The sequence below is a fragment of the Rhinatrema bivittatum genome, chromosome 4 (assembly GCF_901001135.1).
Source record: "Rhinatrema bivittatum chromosome 4, aRhiBiv1.1, whole genome shotgun sequence".
NCBI lineage: Eukaryota > Metazoa > Chordata > Amphibia > Gymnophiona > Rhinatrematidae > Rhinatrema > Rhinatrema bivittatum.
In genome coordinates, this window is record NC_042618.1 from 261,150,064 (window position 1) to 261,172,635 (window position 22,572).

The 22,572-nt window shown below is 42.1% G+C and overlaps 1 protein-coding gene across 14 annotated transcripts in view; it reads right to left on the minus strand.

Annotated features, from left to right (window-relative positions):
• Positions 1-22,572, minus strand: part of PRR5 (proline rich 5) — a 557,355-nt gene that overhangs the window by 104,831 nt on the left and 429,952 nt on the right. For all 14 annotated transcript variants that reach the window (XM_029600072.1, XM_029600069.1, XM_029600065.1 and 11 more), the window contains one exon: positions 10,742-10,833. In XM_029600072.1, the coding sequence (XP_029455932.1) occupies positions 10,742-10,833 (92 nt within the window). The remainder of the gene's footprint in view (positions 1-10,741; positions 10,834-22,572) is intronic.

Consider the following 22,572-nt stretch of genomic DNA (forward strand, 5'->3'; position numbering starts at 1 on the left):
CAGGCAGGTCAACAACAAAGTCGGTGGAGATGTGAGTCCATGCTCTTGTCAGTGCCGGAAGTGGTTGTAACTGCCCCCAAGGTCTCCCTACAGGATTCTTATGTTGTGCATAAACAGGGCAGGGATCTACGTATGCGTGAATGTCCTTGCACATCCCAGGCCACCAGTAAAATTGCTGAAGGAGATCTTGTGTTCGCTTACGTCCTGGATGCCCAGCCACCTGAGAATCATGTCCCCATTTCAGTACCTTATTGCGGAGTCTACTGGGTACCACGGTTTTTCCGACTGGAACAGAAAAGGTCGCCGAGAGAATGATGCGGGCTGGGTCAATGTTCTGTAGAGGTTCTTCCCCATCTTCACTGACAAAAGATCGGGACAATGCATCGGCTTTGATATTCTTGTTAGCAGGTCGATACCGTAGTTCAAAGTCAAAACGTGTAAAAAATAATGCCCAACGGGCCTGACGGGGGTTCAGTCGTTGAGCTTGCTGTAGATAAATTAAATTTTTATGATCTGTAAAAACTGTAATTTTATGTTGGGCCCCCTCTAACCACTGTCGCCACTCTTCAAAGGCAAGTTTAATGGCCAATAATTCCTTGTCGCCAATAGAATAATTGTGTTCTGCAGGTGAAAATTTCCTTGAAAAATAAGAACATGGATAAGAGGTTCCTCCTACGTCATTCTGGCTCAACACTGCTCCAACTCCCTCAGTGGATGCGTCAACTTCTACGATAAATGGGCGTCTAGGATCAGGATGGCGAAGGCATGGTCGTTGTAGGAAGGAGTTTTTGAGAGCTTGAAAAGCACCTACCGCCACTGCAGGCCAAGTTTTGACATTAGCTCCTTTTCGTGTGAGTGGTGCGGTCAACTTGGAAAAATCTTTGATGAAATGTCTATAATAATTAGCAAATCCAAGAAACCGTTGGAGTGCCCGCAGTCCGTTAGGTTGAGGCCACTCTTGTATGCTTTTCACTTTGGTCGGGTCCATTTGGAAACCTTGTTTAGAAATAATGTAACCCAAGAAAGGTAAGGATTCGGTTTCAAAAACACATTTTTCTAACTTGGCATATAACCGGTGTTCCCTTAGTCGTTGCAAAACATGTGCAACCTGTTGGCGATGAGTCTGTAAGTCCTTAGAAAAAATCAAGATATCATCGAGATAAACCACTACACAAATATACAACAGGTCTCTAAAAATTTCATTAACAAAATGTTGAAAAACAGCAGGAGCATTAGTTAACCCAAACGGCATAACCAGGTATTCATAATGTCCATCCCTGGTGTTAAAAGCGGTCTTCCACTCATCCCCTTCCCGAATCCAAACCAAATTGTAGGCTCCTTGTAGGTCTAGTTTGGAAAACACTCGGGCTCCTTGCAGGCGGTCAAACAGTTCCGCAATAAGAGGCAGGGGATATCGGTCCTTGATAGTGATAGCGTTAAGTCCGCGATAATCAATGCAGGGGCGTAATGTCCCATCCTTTTTATTCACAAAAAAAAAACACAGCCCCCGCAGGAGAGGTGGATCGTTGAATAAATCCTTTTTGTAAATTGTCCTGGATATATTCGGACATAGCCCGGGTCTCAGCGGCTGATAAAGGGTAGACGCGCCCTCGTGGCGGTTTGGATCCTGGAATCAACTTAATAGCGCAGTCGAAATCACGATGCAGAGGCAATGTGTCCGCGGCTTTTTTGGAAAATACATCCGCAAATTGTTTGTATGGATGAGGCAACTCCTTTAGGACTGAGGTACAGATGAGGCCGGAATCAGGAGATGTTCCTTTCAAGCAAGTCACACGGCATTCTGGTCCCCAACTAATAAGTTGTAAAGAAGTCCAATCGAATTGAGGATTGTGGCATTGCAACCAAGGAATGCCAAGAACCACCGGATGGATGGCTCTCTCGAGGACGTAAAAGGTGATTTGTTCTGTGTGGTCAGGCGCAATGTAGCAATCCAGGGGTTCCGTGTGATGGGTAATTCTTCCTGGTAAGGGTTCCCCATGGATGGAAGAGATGACTAAAGGCTTATGACAGAGACGAGTGGGAATTTGGAGTTTGTCCACTATTTCTTGTATTATGAATTCTCCTCCGGCTCCGGAATCTACTAAAGCCAGGGTAGTGAATTCCTGTCCTTCGGTATAGAGGGTAACTGTAAGGTGAGTGGGGGTTTTGGAGCTGTGAGGCCTAGGGACACCCCCCCCCCCCCAAGGTTCCTAGGCTTTGTAGTTTCCCGGACGGATAGGGAAAGTTGCTATTCGATGACCGGAACCTCCACAGTAAAGACATAGGCCTGCTCTGCAGCGTCTCTGGCATTCCTCCGGTGATAAGGGACCCCTACCTAGCTGCATGGGCTCCTCCACGGGTGTCTCGCTGGTGGAGGTTTCTCGAGGGTTCGCAGAGGTGGACTGTGGAACTTGGGAGACAACTGGTCGTCTTCTCCAACTAATACTTTCATGGGCCCTTTCTTGTAGCCGGCGGTCAATTCTAGTTGCTAGCTCGATGAGGACATTTAAGGAGGACGGGAGTTCCCGAGCGGCCAGTTTATCCTTAATCTTGACAGATAATCCCTCCAGGTATATGGTTCGAAGAACACTCTCTTCCCAATGAAGCTCGGATGCAAAAGTACAAAAGTCAATAGTGTAATCCATGAGAGAGCGCCCTCCTTGACGGAGATGAAGCAAGTCAGTAGCAGCGGCTGCTTGTTTCCCAGGTTCTTCGAAGATGGTCCGAAATAATTCCAGAAACCGTGGGAAATCCTGAAATACTGGATCTGAATGCTGCCACAGCGGAGAGGCCCAGGCTAGGGCTTTGCCTTCCAATAAAGATAAGATGTAGGTGGTTTTGGTTATATCGTCCGGAAAGAAAGGAGATTGCAGACAAAAATGCATATTGCACTGGTCGAGAAACCCCAGGCATAGACGAGGATCTCCGGCGTATCGTGGTGGAGCTGGTAAAGGAAGAACCGGGCGGAGACAGCCCTGTACTGCAGACGGCATTGGTGCAGCCAGAGGAGTTACTGCTGGGGTACTGGAGTGCGTAGCGACCACCGTGTCCAGTCGCGCATTGAGTCGCTCCATGGAAGCCGCCATGGATTCCAGCATACTCTGTTGCTCCATTAACTTCTGAGCCAAGCCGGGAATGGCACGCAGTGCAGAAGCCTCTGCCGGGTCTATGGCCTTGGCTTACTGTTATGACTTGGGAGGTGGACCCTCAGTCCGGCGATGAACGTGCGCCCAGCCGCCGGAAGGCGAGGCCAATTCCAAGGTTCACGAGAGCTGGAAGATGGAAATCTGGATGCAGGCGCCTCCTGCAGGTCGTATGGTCCAGATAGATGGCGCCTCCAGCAGGTCATGGGATCAGGAGCTGGCGCCTCCAGCAGGTCGTGGGATCAGAAGCAGAGCTGGCGCCTCCAGCAGGTCGAGGGATCAGAAGCTGGCACCTCCAGCAGGTCATGGGATCAGAAGCTGAGCTGGCGCCTCCAGCAGGTCGAGGAATCGGTATGCACAGTCCAGAAATCAGTGCCAAGGGAAACTCCGCAGCCGGTCCAGAAGTCCAGTACCAAAGAATATTCCGCAGCCGGTCCAGGGGTCGAGAGCCAGAAGAATACACCGCAGCCAGTCCAGGGGTCAAGAGCCAGGAGAATACAATGCAGCCAGTCCAGGGGTCAAGAGCCAGGAGAATACAACGCAGCCAGTCCAGGAATCAAGCACGGAGGATCAAATGCAGGAACAGAACTCAGGAACAAACCACGAAAGCCAAGAAGCCAAGGCAAGGTCTGGGGCTTCAGACCTTGCCTTAAATAGTCTAAACCCCACTGGAGCCCACAGGAAGGTGTCCAATCATTTCCTGTCGTGGCCCCTTTAATAATCAGCTTCTGCCACGCGCGCGGCCCTAGGGAACTTGGCGGGGGCGGAGCCAATGGAACAGGAGAATGGCCGACGCCACGGCCATGTTGGTAGCAGCAGGAATCGCCGCGGGACGAGCCCGTCGATGCCGGAGAAGTCATCGTGAGTGGGGCGGTCTGCCCCGCCAGAGAGTGCTTGGCCCCAGTCGCGGCTTGCCACCGCCGGTGGCCATAACAGTCTTTCTGTATGTTCTGCGATTCTGTTCTTTCAAATAGTTTCCACTAATTTTCCTGGCACTGAAGTCAGGTTTACCGGTCTATATCTTTCCAGATCATCCACTGAGTCCTTATTAAATATTGGGGTTACAATGGCCACCCTCCAGTCTTCAGGTACAATTGATGATTTTAATGACAGGTTAAAATTATTTTACTAATAAATCTGAAATTTCATTTTTTAAATTTTGGATCTCTTGTATGTGACAGATGAGGCTTTAATGGCTAGCCCCAATATTTAAAAAAGGCTCCAGGGGCGATCTGGGTAACTATAGCCCAGTGAGCCTGACTTCAGTGCCGGGAAAAATAGACCAAAAATGTAGAGCATATAGAAAGACATGGTTTAATGGAACACAGTCAACATGGATTTACCCAAGGGAAGTCTTGCCTAACAAATCTGCTTCATTCTTTTGAAGGGGTTAATAAACATGTGGATAAAGGTGAACCGGTAGATGTAGTGTATTTGGATTTTCGGAAGGCGTTTGACAAAGTCCCTCATGAGAGGCTTCTACGAAAACTAAAAAATCATGGGATAGGAGGGAATGTCCTTTCGTGGATTACAAACTGGTTAAAAGACAGGAACAGAGAATAGGATTAAATGGTCAATTTTCTCAGTGGAAAAGAGTAAACAGTGGAGTGCCTCAGGGATCTGTACTTGGACCGGTGTTTTCAATATATATATATAAACGATCTGGAAAGGAAAGGAGTGAGGTTATCAAATTTGCGGATGATATAAAATTATTCCGAGTAGTTAAATCACAAGCAGACTGTGATACATTACAGGAGGACCTTGTAAGACTGTAAGATTGGGCATCCAAATGGCAGATGAAATTTAATGTGGACAAGTGCAAGGTGTTGCATATAAGGAAAAATAACCCTTGCTGTAGTTACATGATGTTAGGTTCCATATTAGGAGCTACCACCCAGGAAAAAGATCTAGGCATCATAGTGGATAATACTTTAAAATCGTCAGCTCAGTGTGCTGCAGCAATCAAAAAAGCAAACAGAATGTTAGGAATTATTAGGAAGGGAATGGTTAATAGAATGGAAAATGTCATAATGCCTCTATATCGCTCCATGGTGAGACCACACCTTGAATACTGTGTACAATTCTGGTCGCCGCATCTCAAAAAAGATATAGTTGCGATGAAGAAGGTACAGAGAAGGGCAACCAAAATGATAAAGGGGATGGAACAGCTCCCCTATGAGGAAAGGCTGAAGAGGTTAGGGCTGTTCAGCTTGGAGAAGAGACGGCTGAGGGGAGATATGATAGAGGTCTTTATGATCATGAGAGGTCTTGAATGAGTACGTGTGACTCGGTTATTTACACTTTCAAATAATAGAAGAACTAGGGGGCATTCTATGAATTTAGCAAGTAGCGCATTTAAGACTAATCGGAGAAAATTCTTTTTCACTCAACGCACAATAAAGCTCTGGAATTTGTTGCCGGAGGATGTGGTTAGTGCAGTTAGTGTAGCTGGGTTCAAAAAAGGTTTGGATAAGTTCTTGGAGGAGAAGTCCATTAATGGCTATTAATCAAGTTTACTTAGGGAAAGCCACTACTATTAATTGCATCAGTAGCATGGGATCTTCTTAGTGTTTGGGTAATTGCCAGGTTCTTGTGGCCTGGTTTGGCCTCTGTTGTAAACAGGATGCTGGGCTTTATGGACCCTTGGTCTGACCCAGCATGGCAATTTCTTATGTTCTTATTTATGAGGTCATGGCAGCAATGCAGAAGGCAGAATACTGCATGGTGTATGTAAGAGAAAGGTTTTGGATAGTTTCAGGTGAAAGCCATCCTTTTATGGAAAGGAAAGCTGTGAGCAAAGGATGCAGACTAAAGATTGTATAGATGGGAACAAGTGTTTTGGAGATGTTTTTGGACACGTGCTGGTCTTGCCTGCCAGCTTTATATCTCATGTCCTGCAGCTTGCTATCTTGGAAGTTTGTTTTTCAATTGTAAAAAGTATTTGTTGGAATTAAGTGGTTTTGCCACTGTTCCTATGGAGCAAATAAGTGTTTCAGAAAGTATGTGGAAGCTGAAGTATGGGCACTGCATGTTTGGCTTCTTGCCCTCAGATCATGCTGACATCACAAGTCAAAGAACAAGATCCTGCTGTGTATGTATGGGTCAAGAATATGTTGTTTCTCTAAGTGACCTCATAATGTGCCCAAGGAGCTACAGGCTCAAAAAGCTTTAAGGAGCATTAGGCCTTTTTAATCATTGGTCACTGAGAGTTTTTAGCAAATGCTCCCGGTGGAAGCTAAACAGTGTGAAACGTGTTGAAATGCCCTCCAGTCCAAATTTTGCTGGTAGTGGCTCAGGAATGCAGTCCATATTTTTGAGCCACTACCAGCAAAATTTGGACTGGAGGGCATTTCAACACATTTTACAACATTTTACATTTAAAAAAATTTATTAAACGCCTAACACAGAATGGCCTAGGTGATATACAAAATAAACAGACATAATAATAAAAACAATGACATAAAAATAACATACATAAATATAAGTTTCATAAAGACTATCATGAGATATTCCAAACTATCATTAACGATATATCCCTGGAAAATCACAGTATTACATACGTGGAGTAAACTCATCAAAAAAGTTCAAAGGTTGACACACCATGAATTAACAATAGAGTTATAGCATGTTAATATTGTAATTATGCACTATTAAATGCACGGGTTAACAAATAGTTCTTGAGTACCATCTTGAATTTTTTAACATCATCCAACACCCGGATTTCAAAAGGGATTAAGTTCCACTGGACTGGATAAGTGTTCTGATAACTTCATCTGTTGAAGTATCTTCTAAACACCGTTTAGCTTCCACCGGGATCATATGTTAAAAATTCTCAGTGACCAATGATCAAAAAGGCCTAACGCTCCTTAAAGCTTTTTGAGCCTGTAGCTCCTTGGGCACGTTATATGAGGTCCATTAATGGCTATTATTTTATTTATTTATTTATTTAAAATTTTTATATACCGGCATTCATGTTGCAAACACATCATGCCGGTTTACATATAACAGGGGTGTACAGTAAACAGTTCAATAACCTATTTGTGTAGAAGGAAGCAGTTACAAATAACAAGGTAATAGAACTGGGAGGAGAGAAGAAAAGAAAGAGAATAACATTAGGTATAGGTATTTACATTAGTAATAACATTTTTACATGTGGAAGTGGTAGAATCTGGCTGAATAGAATTAATCGGTGTCCGGGAAAGCTTTTTTAAACAGCCAGGTCTTAAGTCTCTTCCTGAAGGTTGGGAGGCTGGGCTCCTGTCTAAGGTCCGGTGGGATGGAGTTCCATAGAAGGGGGCCGGCTGTTGAAAAGGCCCGATCTCTCAAGGTAATGTGTTTGGTAGTTTTGGCTGGGGGCACTTGAAGAGATCCTCTGAGTGTGTCTCTTGTTGGTCTGGAGGAGTTATAAATTTGGAATGGGACTTGTAAGTCGAGTGGGGTGTGTTGATGGATGGTTTTGTATATTATGGAAAGAGATTTGTAGAGGATTCTAAAGTGAACAGGCAACCAGTGGAGATCTTTTAGGATTGGAGATATATGGTCCCTCCTCCTGGAGTTTGTCAGTAATCTTGCCGCAGCGTTTTGTAACATCTGGAGGGGTCTAGTATAGGAGGAAGGTAGGCCCAGAAGGATAGAGTTACAGTAATCGATCTTAGAAAAAATGATGGCTTGTAGAATGGTTCTGAAGTCCTGAGTGTGGAAGAGTGGTCTAATTCTTTTCAGAACTTGGAGTTTGTGGAAACAGTCCTTGGTGGTTCTGTTGATGTAAGCTTTAAGGTTCATCCGGTTATCAATTAATACTCCTAGATCTCTCACCTGTGTAGTAGTTGGGATAGTTGGAGGATTAGAGATGGCATTATTATCTGGGGAGATGAGAAGCAGTTCTGTTTTAGAGGAGTTTAAAACTAGGTTTAGGTTAGCCAGGAGATGTTTAATTTCGAAGAGACAGTTTTCCCAGTGAACCAATGTTTTTGTGTAAGATTCTTTAATGGGTATCACGATCTGGATGTCGTCGGCGTAGAGGAAATGTTTGAGGTTAAGGTTGGAGAGGAGTTGGCAGATAGGTAAAAGATAAATGTTAAAGAGTGTAGGTGACAGTGAGGAGCCCTGGGGGACACCTATGGATGCGTCCATTCGTGAAGATTCTTTGTTCTGTATCTTAACCTTGAAGCCTCTGTTGGAGAGAAAAGATTTAAACCATGAGAGAGCTGTGCCTGAGATACCTATAGAAGCCAGAATGGAAGTGAGAATGGAATGATTGACCGTATCAAAGGCGGCTGATAGGTCCAGTAGAATTAAGAGGAAGGATTGGCCTTTGTCAAGGCCCATTAATATGAAGTCAGACATGGAGATGAGGAGGGATTCTGTGTTCAGTGACTTGCGAAATCCGTATTGTGATTGGAATAGGATTTTGTTTTCTTCTATGTATTCGGAGAGTTGAGTATTGACAACTTTTTCTAGAATCTTGGCTATGAATGGGAGATTGGCGATAGGATGGAAGTTGTTGGGGTCTTTAGGATCCAAGTTGGGTTTCTTGAGTAGAGGTTTGATGGAGGCCAATTTGAGGTCGTCAGGATATAGTCCTTGGGAGAGTGAGCAGTTTATGATGTCCGACAAGGTTTTAGCGATGGAGTCAGGGATGGCCAGGAGCAGTTTGGTGGGGATAGTATCCAAAGGATGGGAGGAAGGTTTCATTCTTCTTATAAGAGTTTGTATCTCTAAGATAGAGATGGGTTCAAGTGTTTCCAGACCATTGTTGTTGAGGGATGATTGTTGAAGAGACTGGTAAAGAGCAGGGTCGGTGGGATTAGAAGGCAGATGAGTTAGAAGGCTGTTGACTTTGTTGTGAAAATGAAGAGCAAGTTCTTCAGCTTTGGGTTGTGCTAGGTCGTTGGGAATCTCCTGTGGGATGATTTGGGTGAGATTGGAGACATAGGCGAAGAGGGCTTTTGCGTCGAAGATTAAGTGGTGAATCTTGGATGCATAGTAGTCCCTTTTGGATTTAGAGGTAGTTGACTTGTATTGATGGAGGGTGGCTTTGTAGATGGATCGTGTATTGGTGCTTGGGGATTTGCGCCAGTCGCTCTCTTTCTGTCTTAGATTTTGTTTTAGCTTTCTTAGTTCTTCCGTGAACCATGGTTGTCTTTTGGAGGCGTTTGGGAGTGATTTTTTGGTTGCTAGCGGACATAGCTTGTCGGCTATGGAATCTGTGATGGCTTTCCAAGAGCGGAGAGCTGTGTTCGGGTTTGAGAGATCAATGGATGGAAGTTGAGAGGCTAGGTGGGAGCTGAGGTCTTCTGTAGAGCAGGATCTTCTGTATGGGAAAGATGGTGAGGGCCCTTTGGAGGTGGAGGGTTTGTTCAATGAGAATGCGGTTGAGATAAGTGAGTGATCAGACCAAGTATAATCAATTATACTTAGGGAATAGCCACTGCTATTAATTGCTTCAGTAGCATGGGTTTTTCTTAGTGTTGGGTAATTGCCAGGTTCTTGTGGCCTGGTTTTGGCCTCTGTTGGAAACAGGATGCTGGGCTTGATGGACCCTTCGTCTGACCCAGCATGGCAATTTCTTATGTTCTTATGTTCACTTAGAGAAACAACGTATTCTTGACCCATACATACACAGCAGGATCTTGTTCTTTGTATTATCAGTGGTTTCCTGACTGCTTTGGATTTTTTATTTTTTGACATCACAAGTCAAGCATTCTTAATGTGGTTTTCCCACCTTTTTCTATAGGGGACCAATATACCAGAGTGACTTTGTATGTCTGATTAGAGATAATGAGGCTCATTCATATGGAAAGGAAGCAGTCAGTGCATATTTTGTGACTTGGAATGTGGCAGACATGAAAGGTCTCATTAATATACCCATTCTAGCACTATTTTTCCTCCTGTGCAGCCTCTGCTCCAGCTTTTAATAGCAAATAGTTTATTCATTGGCTTGCCCACATACAGTAACTATTCACCTTAGCTTTCATTTCAGTTGAGACTTGGCCTTGAACTCATTGTCTTCAACCTAGTCCTGGAGGCACACCTAAATCAGGCTGGTTTTCTGGATAGCCACAGTGAATGTGCATGAGATATATTTGCATACATTGGAGACCCAGTGTAAGTAAATGTATCTTGTGCATACTCATTACAGATATCCTGAAAAACAGACCAGTTAGGTTTACCTCCAGGACAGGGATGGGAACTATTCCCTGACTGAATAGTTATTACATTTTTATCCTAGTATTCTCTTCTTTATTTGAGCATAGACAGCAGAGCTAAATGTTAATGCAGCTACATCATTATTCTCATTATCCTCCATCTTGTTTATTGCCGTCAGCTACATTACATGCTTAAAACGGGAAGAACAAAGATAACCATAGACCGTTCTAATGAAAGGCTATAAGGAATAGGTGAGTTTTAGATTTAGTTTTGAAAAAAGAACGGAAAAGCATTCTGATGATCTGATGATAACTTTATCCACAGGAAAAAAAAGATCTTGAAGATGGAGAGAGAAAACAAGGAGACCCAGGACTACTACTCCTGGCTGTGGCAATTTGTTTTTGTATCAGTCCTAAGATGATGGTATAGAGGTACCAAACATTCTTTACCTGTACAGGGTAAAATATGGCCTGGAGCATTGGCAGGACATCACTGAAGAAGAAATCCCAAGTTTCAGCTAAGGTATCCAATAGCTTCTGCCCTGTAAAACAGAAGAGAAGTTATGGAATGCATTCTTGATTAATCCTCTTAAGACAGATTGGAAGAGGTGAAAACACAGTTTGCTTTTAGGGGTTTTCTTATTATTAATTGAAAAGAACAAAATAACAAGAGGCTGTCTCTAGCAAATCTTTGCTTTATTTGATGAACTTTCTACTTGAGTAAAATCGACCAGTCTGAAAATCGCCCTCTTCTGTCCAGCTTAAGTATTTGTGAGCTTCCACACTATGCTTACTTTTAGTCATGTTCCAAAGAAGTGCTTCCATGGCATGCTCAGGACAGGGGAGGAAGACAGCATGCAGGTGCAAACTGCAGGTGCAAAGTGACCACACCTTTTATATGCACATACTTTATTCTGGATAACTTTCCAAGAGAATCTACTCAGGTTGTTCGTTTTATTTTTTGAAAATCAACTACAAAGTACATGCATTGAAAGTGTGCCTGTACTTTGCAACTAAGCAGCCAACTTAAAATTGCTTCCCTAATGAACTGTCAACACATGCCAGAATAGGTACAAATGGTCTTGTCCAAAAGAGCTTACAATTGTCAACAGTTAATGTCCCCTTAGTGCAGGGTCTGAGACCTTTCCAAGAAGAAAACACTTTCTAATTATGTCGTTGACCAAAATATTACGAGCCACATTACACATTTGAGTACTAACACATCCCCCACATACATACATGATACACTGTTTTAAGATGTAAATGGCTCATTAGAAAATTTGACAGTTTTTATGTGAAAAAATTATGCATGTAACTCAATTTTGTGCGTTCTATTATGCATGCAAAAATAAAAAAAGAGGCAATCTGGAGGGCAGAGTTTGGATTTACATGCATATTTGATTTACAATTTAAAATATGGGCCTGATTTTAAAAAACATTTACATGCTTAAAATGGGTTTTACCCATATAAATGCACTTAGGCTTTTGAAAATTACTACAATATATGCCATTGAATTGTCCATAGGATATTCATGAGTAAATGAACTTTGCGCATGCAAATATCTTTTGAAAATTGCTACAATAATATGTTACATTTAAAAGTGTAAATCCTTTTAAAATTACTTCCTATATTCTCTGGTTTTGACTTAATTTTTCTATGCATATACTTTCTTGTATCTTCTATTACATTTGTATTTTCCCTTGTTTTCATTATACTAACATTCCAGGACTGTTTTACAAACACTAATATTTTCAAACATTGATTACTGCAACTCCTTATTACTTGGCCTACCCTCAGGTCTATTAAAACCATTACAGCTACTACAAAATGCCTCAGCAAGTCTCTTATTAGGGGCAAGGAAATTCAACCACATCACCTCCTCGCTGATAGCACTATACTGGCTGCCAATACAAAAGAATCCACTATAAAGTACAATAACTAATTTTTAACATAATTAATAATAGAAATCCCTGCTTATTAGGTGTCACTCTTCAACCATACGCACTAATGAACACTAAGACTGCAAAACAAAGGACTATTAATGGTGCTTACAATATGGAGTACACATTTAACACAAATAAGAGACCGAATATTTTCCATAGCGGGCCCCATGTTGTGAAATTCTCTACCAGAGTCATTACGACTGATAACAGAAAGAACAAACTTCAAACGTGAGCTGAAAACATAGCTCTTCAAAAATGCATATGATCTAACATAAAATAACAATATGAAGAAAACGATTTCAACATTAACAACATAGATCTTGCTAGATGAATGAACTGTAATTATTGTGAGGAGTAAAGTGTAATAAGACAATTCTCTGACTAATATGTAAATGTAATTGAAAAGGAACTCATTTATCACAAATCACTATATATCAACAATCTAGTTAACATGTTCTAATGTTGTGTTCACCCATAATGTGAATGTTGCTTTTGTAAACTGTTGTGATCTGCTGTTGGAATGATGGTATATAAAATGTTCTGACTGGAAAGGTGAACCCTTGGTCCAGCGATGAACGTGAGTCCAACTGTCGGAAGGCGAGGCCAAGCACGAGGTGATCAACGAAGATCTGGATGCAGGTGCCTCCTGCAGGTCGTGTAATCCAGATAGCTGGCGCCTCCAGCAGGTCATGAGAACAGGAGCTTGCACCTCCAGCAGGTTGTAAGAGTAGAAGCTGGCGCCTCCAGCAGGTCGTGAAAGCAGAAGCTGGCGCCTCCAGCAGGTCATGAAAGCAGAAGCTGGCGCCTCCAGCAGGTCGTAAGAGTAGAAGCTGGTGCCTCCAGCAGGTCGTGAAAGCAGAAGCTACCACAGCCAGTCCAGGGAACAAGAGCCGGAATCCTTCGCAGCCAGTCCAGGGGTCAAGAGCCAGAAAGTCCCACAGCCAGTCCAGGGGTCGAGAGCCAGAAGGTACCACAGCCAGTCCAGGGATCAAGAGCTAGAATATATATGCTACCTTTGCCCTCACTATGTCATATGGGCGACGTCAGCCCGTATGACATAGTGAGGGCAAAGGTAGCGCCGGCGCCATTTTGAATATTGGCAATACGGCCCGCGTGCAGGAGGTCGCTCCCGGACCCCCGCTGGACTTTTGGCAAATCTTGTGGGGGTCAGGAGGCCCCCCCAAGCTGGCCAAAAGTTCCTGGGGGTCCAGCGGGGGTCCAGGAGCGATCTCCTGCACGCGTGACGTCGGGAGCCAGGAACCAAAATGGCACCGGCGCTACCTTTGCCCTGTCATATGATAAGGGCAAAGGGCCACCGGTGCCATTTCTATTAACGCAGCCGTGGCCAGAGAGCGGGAGATTGCGCCGGGACCCCCCCACTGGACCCCAGGTAATTTAAAACATTTTGGGGGGGGTTCGGGAGGGTGGGGGATTTATTTTAAAAGGTCGGGGTGGGTTTTAGGGTTGTTTCGGTGTGCCGGTTTTCCTGCCCTCCCCCGATTTATGATTTTTTTGATGATAAATCGGGGGAATTGCTATTGTATCGCGGCTCTAACGATTTTTGACGATTTAAAATATATCTGACGATTGTTTTAAATCGTCAAAAAACGATTCACATCCTGGCCTGAACACAGGGCAAATCCAGCAGCGATTCATAGAGTTGTTTATACACTGAACTCTCCCAGCCTCACAAGGTTGTTAGAGAGTTATGTTCCTCAACGGGCACTGTGCTCTTCAGGATAGATTCAACTTGTTTTGCCTTTAGTAAGTAAGACAAGGGACTTTTTATTTATGGGCCCAAATTTATGGAATGAGCTTTCTTGGCAGTTACAAGAAGAATCTGATTTTTGTAAATTTAGGAAGAAACTGAAGGCCTATCTATTTATGCAAGCTTTTGATTGCTAATATTTTTTTAATATTAAAGATTATCTTTGACGTAAGTTTGTAATGTATTTATTGTATGTGTTATGTATTTGTGTTTATTATAATTGTGAATGTTTTAAGGTGTAATCTGCACAGAAAGAATTTGTTTTTGGAAGCTGCAGAATATAAAAAATGTGTAATAAAGAAAGATATTAACCAGTAGCCTAGATAAGCATGGGCACTGTGTAGAGAGATGAAACCCAATGAACACAAAACAGACATTTATTAATGAGAAGCCCAAACAAAATGTTTTATAATCCAGAATTAAAATTAAGCTCAGTGCAGAGGCTGGGAGTACCTTAACTGACTTCTCAAACTTGTTCCATTTTACTTACTTTGACTTCCAAAACAAATATTTCTAAATGCAATATTTTTGCATTCCTGATATAATAAATGGGCAAACCTGGCTGTACCACAATGCACTTTCTGTGCATTGTGCCTACAGGGAAGGAAATATTTTCTTTGCTTATAGTACACCAAAGGCTACTCTTTAAAAAAAAATATAGAAGATAGAGAAAGCAAGAATATACAAAGTGAGTACTCCTTTACTAAAACTTGGTCAGAACAGATTTCAATAGTGATTTTTCAAAATGTTCCAATTAATTAACTACATTTAAAGTATGTCAACAAGAAAAAGAGAAGCTAATACATTAAGCAAAAGACTATAATGCTGCCCAGAAAAAAAATGTGCATCTTTACCCACTGCATAACTGAAATGTGTGAGACTGTGGGCAGTTCTGCAGCATTGTGCTTTCTGTAAAATAACACAGCTCAGAACAAAATACAGCTTGGCACAGATGTTTCTGTTTCTTTGGTAAACTGGTTCAGTCCATACCAAACAAGTTTTTCTTCTGTGGGATGTGGAGACATTCCTAGATCCATGAGAGAATTTGATAGATCCCAAAGAGAGCAAATGTTTATCTGATTGTCACAGATAAGGCCTGGGGCTTCCGACATGAGGGTTTATGGAATTTGCATCTATTTCAAACAAAAGCCAAATGTGATTATTCCAACATGAAAGAAGCACTTGATATGCTCCAGAATTCTAGGTTACGTTTATGTTTTAAATTGTATCTTGACTTGGCTAAAATGAACAGTTTTTTTTTTAATTTTGTTTTTTAGAGTTAAAAGATGAGCGACAGACTTATTAAAATTATTTAGTAGACTGGCCCAGAGTTTTCACTGCAGTGCAAAAGACCCCCGATCAAGTCTCATTTTAACCCTTAGTGATGTGCTCAGTTCCTGGTGGTAGGCGCAAGAGGGGGAAATTAAGACTATCACCACTGAAGTAGTGTAATTCCTGCTAGCTCTTGAGTGCCAATGCAGGTGTAATCTCAGCAGAGACTTTTCTTCCAGGCTCAGTAAAGGGACCTGATTTGCTTGGACGGTCATCATGGAAACATATAGGGCTTTATTCAAAAAGAACTGTTTTCCAATTCTGCACCTATAGCAATAATCTGTATTGAATAAGGCAAATGGAAAAGAGAAAATTTTAAAAAATCCTCAATTAAGGGACTATTTAATAATATTTTATTCAAGAGAATTTAGATGTTGCATATGGGAAGACGTTTAGACTGTTTAAAACAGTAATAGTAGCTAACTTGATTTTTCAGATAATTCACCCTCCTTAAACATTATAATTAAGATTCCCCTTTTTTCTTTTGATTTTTATTTCACTCCTGGGTTTTTTTCAGTGTTTGAAATCATACCCTACATAGTCACTCTCACCTTTATGAAAGTAAGCAGATGAAGTTTACTGCTTGCAGTCATCACACCATGCACTATTGGCAGATAGATTCAGAAAAGGAGAATTTAAAAAAACAGGGGGGATCTGATTTTTATTGCTGAAAAGGTATAAAAATAAAAGAAACAAAAGAAGAAGTTATACAGACAAAAATAAGCAAGGTAATGTTTTGAAAAATCAAATTACTCCTGCTAATTATAGACATTGGAATTACAAGTGCTGGAAGTGCAACAGCACTCATTAAATTGTGTTGTGATTCGTCTTCTAAATAAATTGATGTGAGGGAAGGCTGAGCACTTGCTCAGGTGCTGGTGTGATGCTCACAAATATTCTAAGTCTCCTACCTTGTCTGGCTGAACTCCAGAAATTTTGACACATCTCTTGGCTGAAATGCCAGGGCCGCAGTCCAGAAGAGAAAAAACAACAGTAGCAGAAAGTGCGGTGAGTTTGTGTGAGAACTGCATGGGCAAATGTCTGTTAGTGCCGTTCTCACTTGCTCGTGGTCCTCATGTCTATCCCATCTTCCAGAACATTTCATGGTTAGAGCAGGTGCATGTGCTCAGAGGAATGAAGAGGAGAGGTAGCTGTGAGCACCATGAGTGGAGTTTTTGCTCACAATTCCTGTATAACATACAGCCCCTGACCCACAGATGAGAGGAGATGAAGAGCTCAAAGGATTAGAGAATGGGATGGGGGAATTAGGTAAAGAAATGAATGGAGACAGATAGAAGGACAGGAAAAGAGATTGTAGTGAGAAATGGGGATGGAAAGCTTGGAGGGGAAGTGGAATGATTACAATTTGGTTTAGGCCTGTAAAGGCCCTTTTGTAACATATCGGATGTCACTCTCTGGCAGAAGGGAAGTAAAATTATACTTACAGGGGCAGATTTTCAAAGGGATACGTGCGTACCCCCCGAAAACCTGCCCCAAGCTCCCCCTGCGTGCGCCAAGCCCATGTTGAATAGGCTCGGCGGCGCACGCAAGCCCCGGGACACGTATAAGTCCCGGGGCTTTCCTGGGGGGAGGGGGGTGTCGGGGACGTCGGGGGCGTGTTGCGGCACTGCGCCATCTGGGGGCGGGGCCGTGGTTCCAGCCCGGGGGCATTTTGGGGCGTGGCCGAGGCCTCCGAAACTGCTCCCGGGCTGGGGAATCGCGTGCCGGCCAGCTGGCCGGCGCAGGCGTAACTTTTCAAAGGTAGGGGGGGTTTAGATAGGGCTGGGGGGGGGGGTGGGCTTAGGTAGGGGAAGGTGCCGGGGGGTGGAAGGAAAGTTCCCTCCGAGGCCGCTCCGATTTCGGAGCGGCCTCGGAGGGAACGGAGGCAGGCTGCGTGGCTCGGCACAGCCTTGTGCGTGCCGACCCCAGATTTTAAAGGATACGCGCGTACTCTTGTTTGCGCCTGGTGCGCGAACAAAAGTACTCACGGGCGAAGTTTTTTTAAATCTACCCCACAGTGAATCCTGTTACATTTAATTTGGTTTCTTTTTAGCTTATATTATACAGTAAAAGTACATTAACCTTTCTCCTTTTCAAGGAGTTTGCCTTCCAAGCATTGTTGAGCATTGATTCACTCAGTGCAGTGTTGGGAACATGGATTCTGTAATGGGGCCCTAAAAGGATCAGTCTTAAAAAAACAAAGCAGTCCTCACACCAAGTGGTGTGTTCCAAACAAAACTAAAGTTTACTAAATTAAAAATGAGGCAGTTTAGCAAAACATAGTCTGATTTGCCATTATGTTTTTAGCTGTTCCCTATGGCTATTTGCTGTTCCCCCTCAGTTTGGGGTCTAAATTTGACGTATGTCTTAGGAGATTTTTTTCTTCTTAAGCATTCTTCTAATATGTTATGTTTAACCATGTACATTGCCTATTTTTATTGTCAAACATTCAATACATTTAATTAAAATGCATAAAAAGAGTTAAAAAAAATAACATAGTCTGCAGTACACAAGGCAGAAAAATAATTAGTAATGCCACACATGTTATTTCAACTATAGCAGATCAGACAATCCAAAAAGACATAAGTAAGACCTCAATCCACTTGAATACTGAGGCAAGACTTTGAAGATCCCTGTAAGTTCTCTGAAAAGGTATCTTTTCCCTATGAAACCCTTGTTATCCAAGAAAATCCTCTTCTCCTACACAAGAATGATAACATTCTACTGCTGGGTATCCCAGCTTCTTGGCTAAGGCTTTGCTTCTTTCTTCACCCTTGGAATATGGAAAGCTTTTTTGGGTCTCAACACTACAGTTTTGCCATGGAATCCTTCATCACCTTAGCAAATAGAAAAGAGGCAACCAAGCCTCTCCCCCTCCTTGAGCCCAGTAAAAGTGACAATCCGCTTGGTTGCCCCTCGCTAGTAACTAGGACAGTACCCATTCAAAACTCTCAGAAACTCCCAATGAACTCCCTCTAGTGATTCATTAAGCCACCTTTTACAGTCCTCCTTACTGATTCCATCCTTTATGAGATGGACCCATCTGTCATCCCTAAATGATTACACCCCTAAGGAACTCCCCTTAACAGAACGTTCTTCTGTTGTAACTTATAGTGGGGCCTATTGAGCCCTACATATAGTTTACTTAAAAATGCTTGCAAAAAAAAATGGAAGTATTTGCTGATCACTTTTAAATCAATCATGCTACAAATTTAAATCTTTTTTTTTTTTTTAAGTGTTGTCTTCGGGCCCGAGTTTCAAAGTTGTATGGTAGAAATTGTAAAAGTTATCCAGCCCAAACTTGAAACATGAAACTGTCAGGAGGGCCACAACTACATGCAATTCATTTTAATTTTTGGCTCAAAATACTAGGAAAGGACAATTATAGTCCAAACTCAAAGCCCTTTTCCCATTTTCTGATCTGGAAGTCAGAACTCCTCCAATTCAAATCTAATCCACATGTCTCAGTTCAACCCAAATCAGTCTATGGCATTTTAGCTGACTTCAATGATGTTTACTGTTGTGTAGGTTTGTTTTGTTCTTCAACTCCAGAAAATGTCAGAGTTGGATCAAATTCATACCAAACAGTATACCAGACTGGCCTTATTAAGGTTTGGCAGCCTGAGCAATCAAATACAGTTGGTGCATGCTTTTCTTCTGGAAACTGAGCTGCAATAAAAATAAATTTACTTTACATGCACCAATCTGACCTTAAGTGGGACTTAGAAAAACAAACAGTTACAAACAGCTGTGCAAGTCTTCAACTGGCCTTTGAGCCTACTGTCTTGTAATTAGGGCTCTTGATTTAAATGGAAATTTTAAAAAAATGTATTTATGCATGTTTACAAATAAATGCCAAGAAACGTCAGAAATGGAATTAACAAAAAAAATAAAATAAATCTGTCAAATCATGCATAAGAAAGAAAACAAACTATAAATCATGCTATGATACATCAACATTAGATTATTTGCCCCCAAGCCCTCAGTTAGTAGGGATCCAAGCCAAACATCCAAAAAGAAAACAAAATTATGAACAAATGATAGCCTTATAGTACACATTCAAGGTTATGCTGTATAGGAGAGCTGACTAATATCTAACCTTTCTTTTACAAACTCAAGGCCTATAAGATGTGTAGACAAAAAGATGATATATATATATATATATATATATATATATATATATATACTGGATATATATACTGGATATATATACTGGATATATATATACTGGATATATATACTTCTGTATATATATCCAGTGTACAACTTCTGTATATAACCATTGTACATATTTCTTCCTCGAATCCCTATTCACATTTCATCCCCATGCATCTGTTTGCACCCTCCCCCTGCCCCCCCTTTGTATCGACCCCCCCCCTCATCCCTCCCCAGTTACTTAGTTATTTGTTCTGTTACTGCGTTTTTACGTTATACACCGTTCTCTGTAAAGGCTATGCCTATATACTTTCTGTTGTAAGTTACTTGTGAACCGGCACGATGTGCAAACGGTTGCCGGTATATAAAATTAAATAAAATAAATAAATAAATAAATAAATAAATAAATAAATAAATAAAATGATATGGATTTGTTACTCAGGAATAATATTGTAAAGGATCAAAAAATACATTATTTATTTAAAATAATTTATATCCCTTATCACAACACTTAAGTAGGTAGCAAATAAATAATGCAAACTAAACAAACTTTCCAAAGACAAAATAATTCAGACATACATTAAATAAATAGTGCCTAGTGTTTTATTATCAACAGATAATTAATCTGACATTTGCGAGGAAAAACTGACCCAGCAGCTCATTAACCAATCTCTTGTATTCAGCAAAAGCTTTCTTTCCTGCGCGCAACCTTTTTAAAATTTGGCCCTAAGGCTTTTCTTCCATTCTGTCTATGGGAAAAGACTTTGATGAAGACTTTCTGCTCCTAACCACATTTGGAAAAACTCACACTTAGGTCTAGAAATGAAACATCGCAATAATGGAAAAACAGTTTTAGGATCCAATCATGCTCCAACTCCAGGACAAAATTCATTACTAATGTCATGCTCATTGCCAACTCTCAGTCTGATTTTTCAAGCAAGATTGATATGTCCATAGTATCAAAAGTCAGCTGACTTCCCTGCTGTTCACGGCAACTACTATACCTTGGCAGTCAGGGCATTGCCTCAGAAGGTATTCTGAGGATCTCAGTGAGATACCGCAAACATTTCTGAGGCTGGAACTAGATGGCATTTAAGGGAAATTAACAAATCTAAGATTTCATCTTCTAACAGCATTTTTTAAGTTCTCAGCTTTAGTATTCAAGACCTCACTTCTTTTATTTAAAAAAAACATCCATGCCCTATGTTCCAGCTCTTCCCTTCCTCTGCAATGACATAATACATTCACAACGATTTTGTAGTTTTTATTCCTGGTCAAATTTTTAGATATGGAATCCTTCATCTATACTGTTTATTCCATTATTTGTTCCCCTAGTGACTTCTCCATCTGCAAGATTGCCTCTCACATCACAATCAGAGTTTCCACAATGTGCATAGTTAGGACTGATTTGATCTCCACTTAAATGATTGGAAAGGGATCCATATGGAATCTTCTACTTCTTAGGGGATTTCTCTGGGTCAGACCCTCTGACCTCCAAACCAACACCAGCACTTGTTCCAGTCATTCCTGTGAGATCACCCATGGTTTCCCTCCAGTACAGCTGTTGAGCCCAAATGTGGGAGCTGTTTCAGCATCATCACACATTCATGGTGCCTTCTCCTCATGCTGATCTAACATGCAGCTTCTCGGTCACAGCATCCGACATGACCAAGGTGCTAGATGGTGACATCACTGTCTGTGCAAGCCATGCATGATCACTGAAACTCGAGACCTTGACCAAAGACACAACCGAAACATCCTGCAGGGCCTCCAAGGATATCACCAGGTAGCTGGAGTCAACATTCACACCACAATTTGATTTATCAGACTAGAAATAGTTCTGACCCTTCCTATTCCTAACCATAACAGGTTAAAAGAAATTAAGTTTAAAAGAAAATTAGCATTCCTAATGCAAGCAACATGCTTAGCCTAATCTGCCATCTTGGATCCATCAATTTTAATAGAATTTAAAGAATTAGTAACAGAACAGGATCTCTTTTCCTAGAGTCAGTAACACTGCCATTTCATTAAGAGCTTTGATACCATTAATATCTTTACTGTTAGATCACTTAAGGCAACACAAAAGAAACCCCCAGGTTGTTAACTTGGAATAAGGTAAGTTGAAACAAATTACTTTCTTTTAAAAGCATTTTATGCCCATGAATAACTTAATGATTTTGGACCTGATTCTCTAAGGGGTAGATTTTAAAAGAAGCGCGCGCTGCCTACATGTGTGCGCGCGCACATTTACACCCAATTTTATAACATGCGCGCGCAGGCGTGTGCATGTTATAAAATTGGGGATTGGCGCATGCAAGGGGGTGCACAATTATGCACCTTGCACACGCTGAGCCGCACTGCCATCCCCTGTTCCCTCCCCACTAACCTGAACTTCCCACCCCTTCCCCTAACCTTTCCTCCCCCTAGCCCTACTCTAGTCCCCCCAAAATTTTTAATTTACCTTTTGCGCCTGCATCTGGGCAGGCGAAAGTTTCGCGCGCCGGCCAAGTGCCGGCGTGCGATCCCAAACACAGCAGCAAATGGCCGCTGTGCCTGGAGCCTCTGACCCTGTCCCCGGACTGCCCTACCCCCTTTCCGCCCCTTTAGTAAAGCCCCGGGACTTACACGCGTCCCGGGGCTTTATGCTCGTCGCCGGGTCTTTTGAAAATAGGCCCGGTGCGCGTAACCTTTTTGAAATATGGCCCTAAGGCTTTTCTTCCATTCTGTCTATGGGAAAAGACTTTGATGAATCAGGTCCTTTCTTGGTAATACTCAGTAAGACTAAAATCAGCATCTTGCTAACTTGCACACTTCTTGCTGCTTTGCTCATTACTCTATACCTTGGTTTCTTTGTGTCACTGTACTTGCTGCCATACCCCTCATTTTATACCTTCAGGTGTTGATTCCACTGTTGGTGCTCTGTAACCCTCTTTTGGTGACTTGGGATGTTCTTTCCACCATTTGTTCTGTTTTGCCCTTCTTTTAAATGTATTTAGATTTAGCTCATGCCTTTTCAGAGGAAGCACAAGCACATTATATTCAGGTACAGTAGGTATTTCCCTGTCCCTAGAAGGTTTGCAAT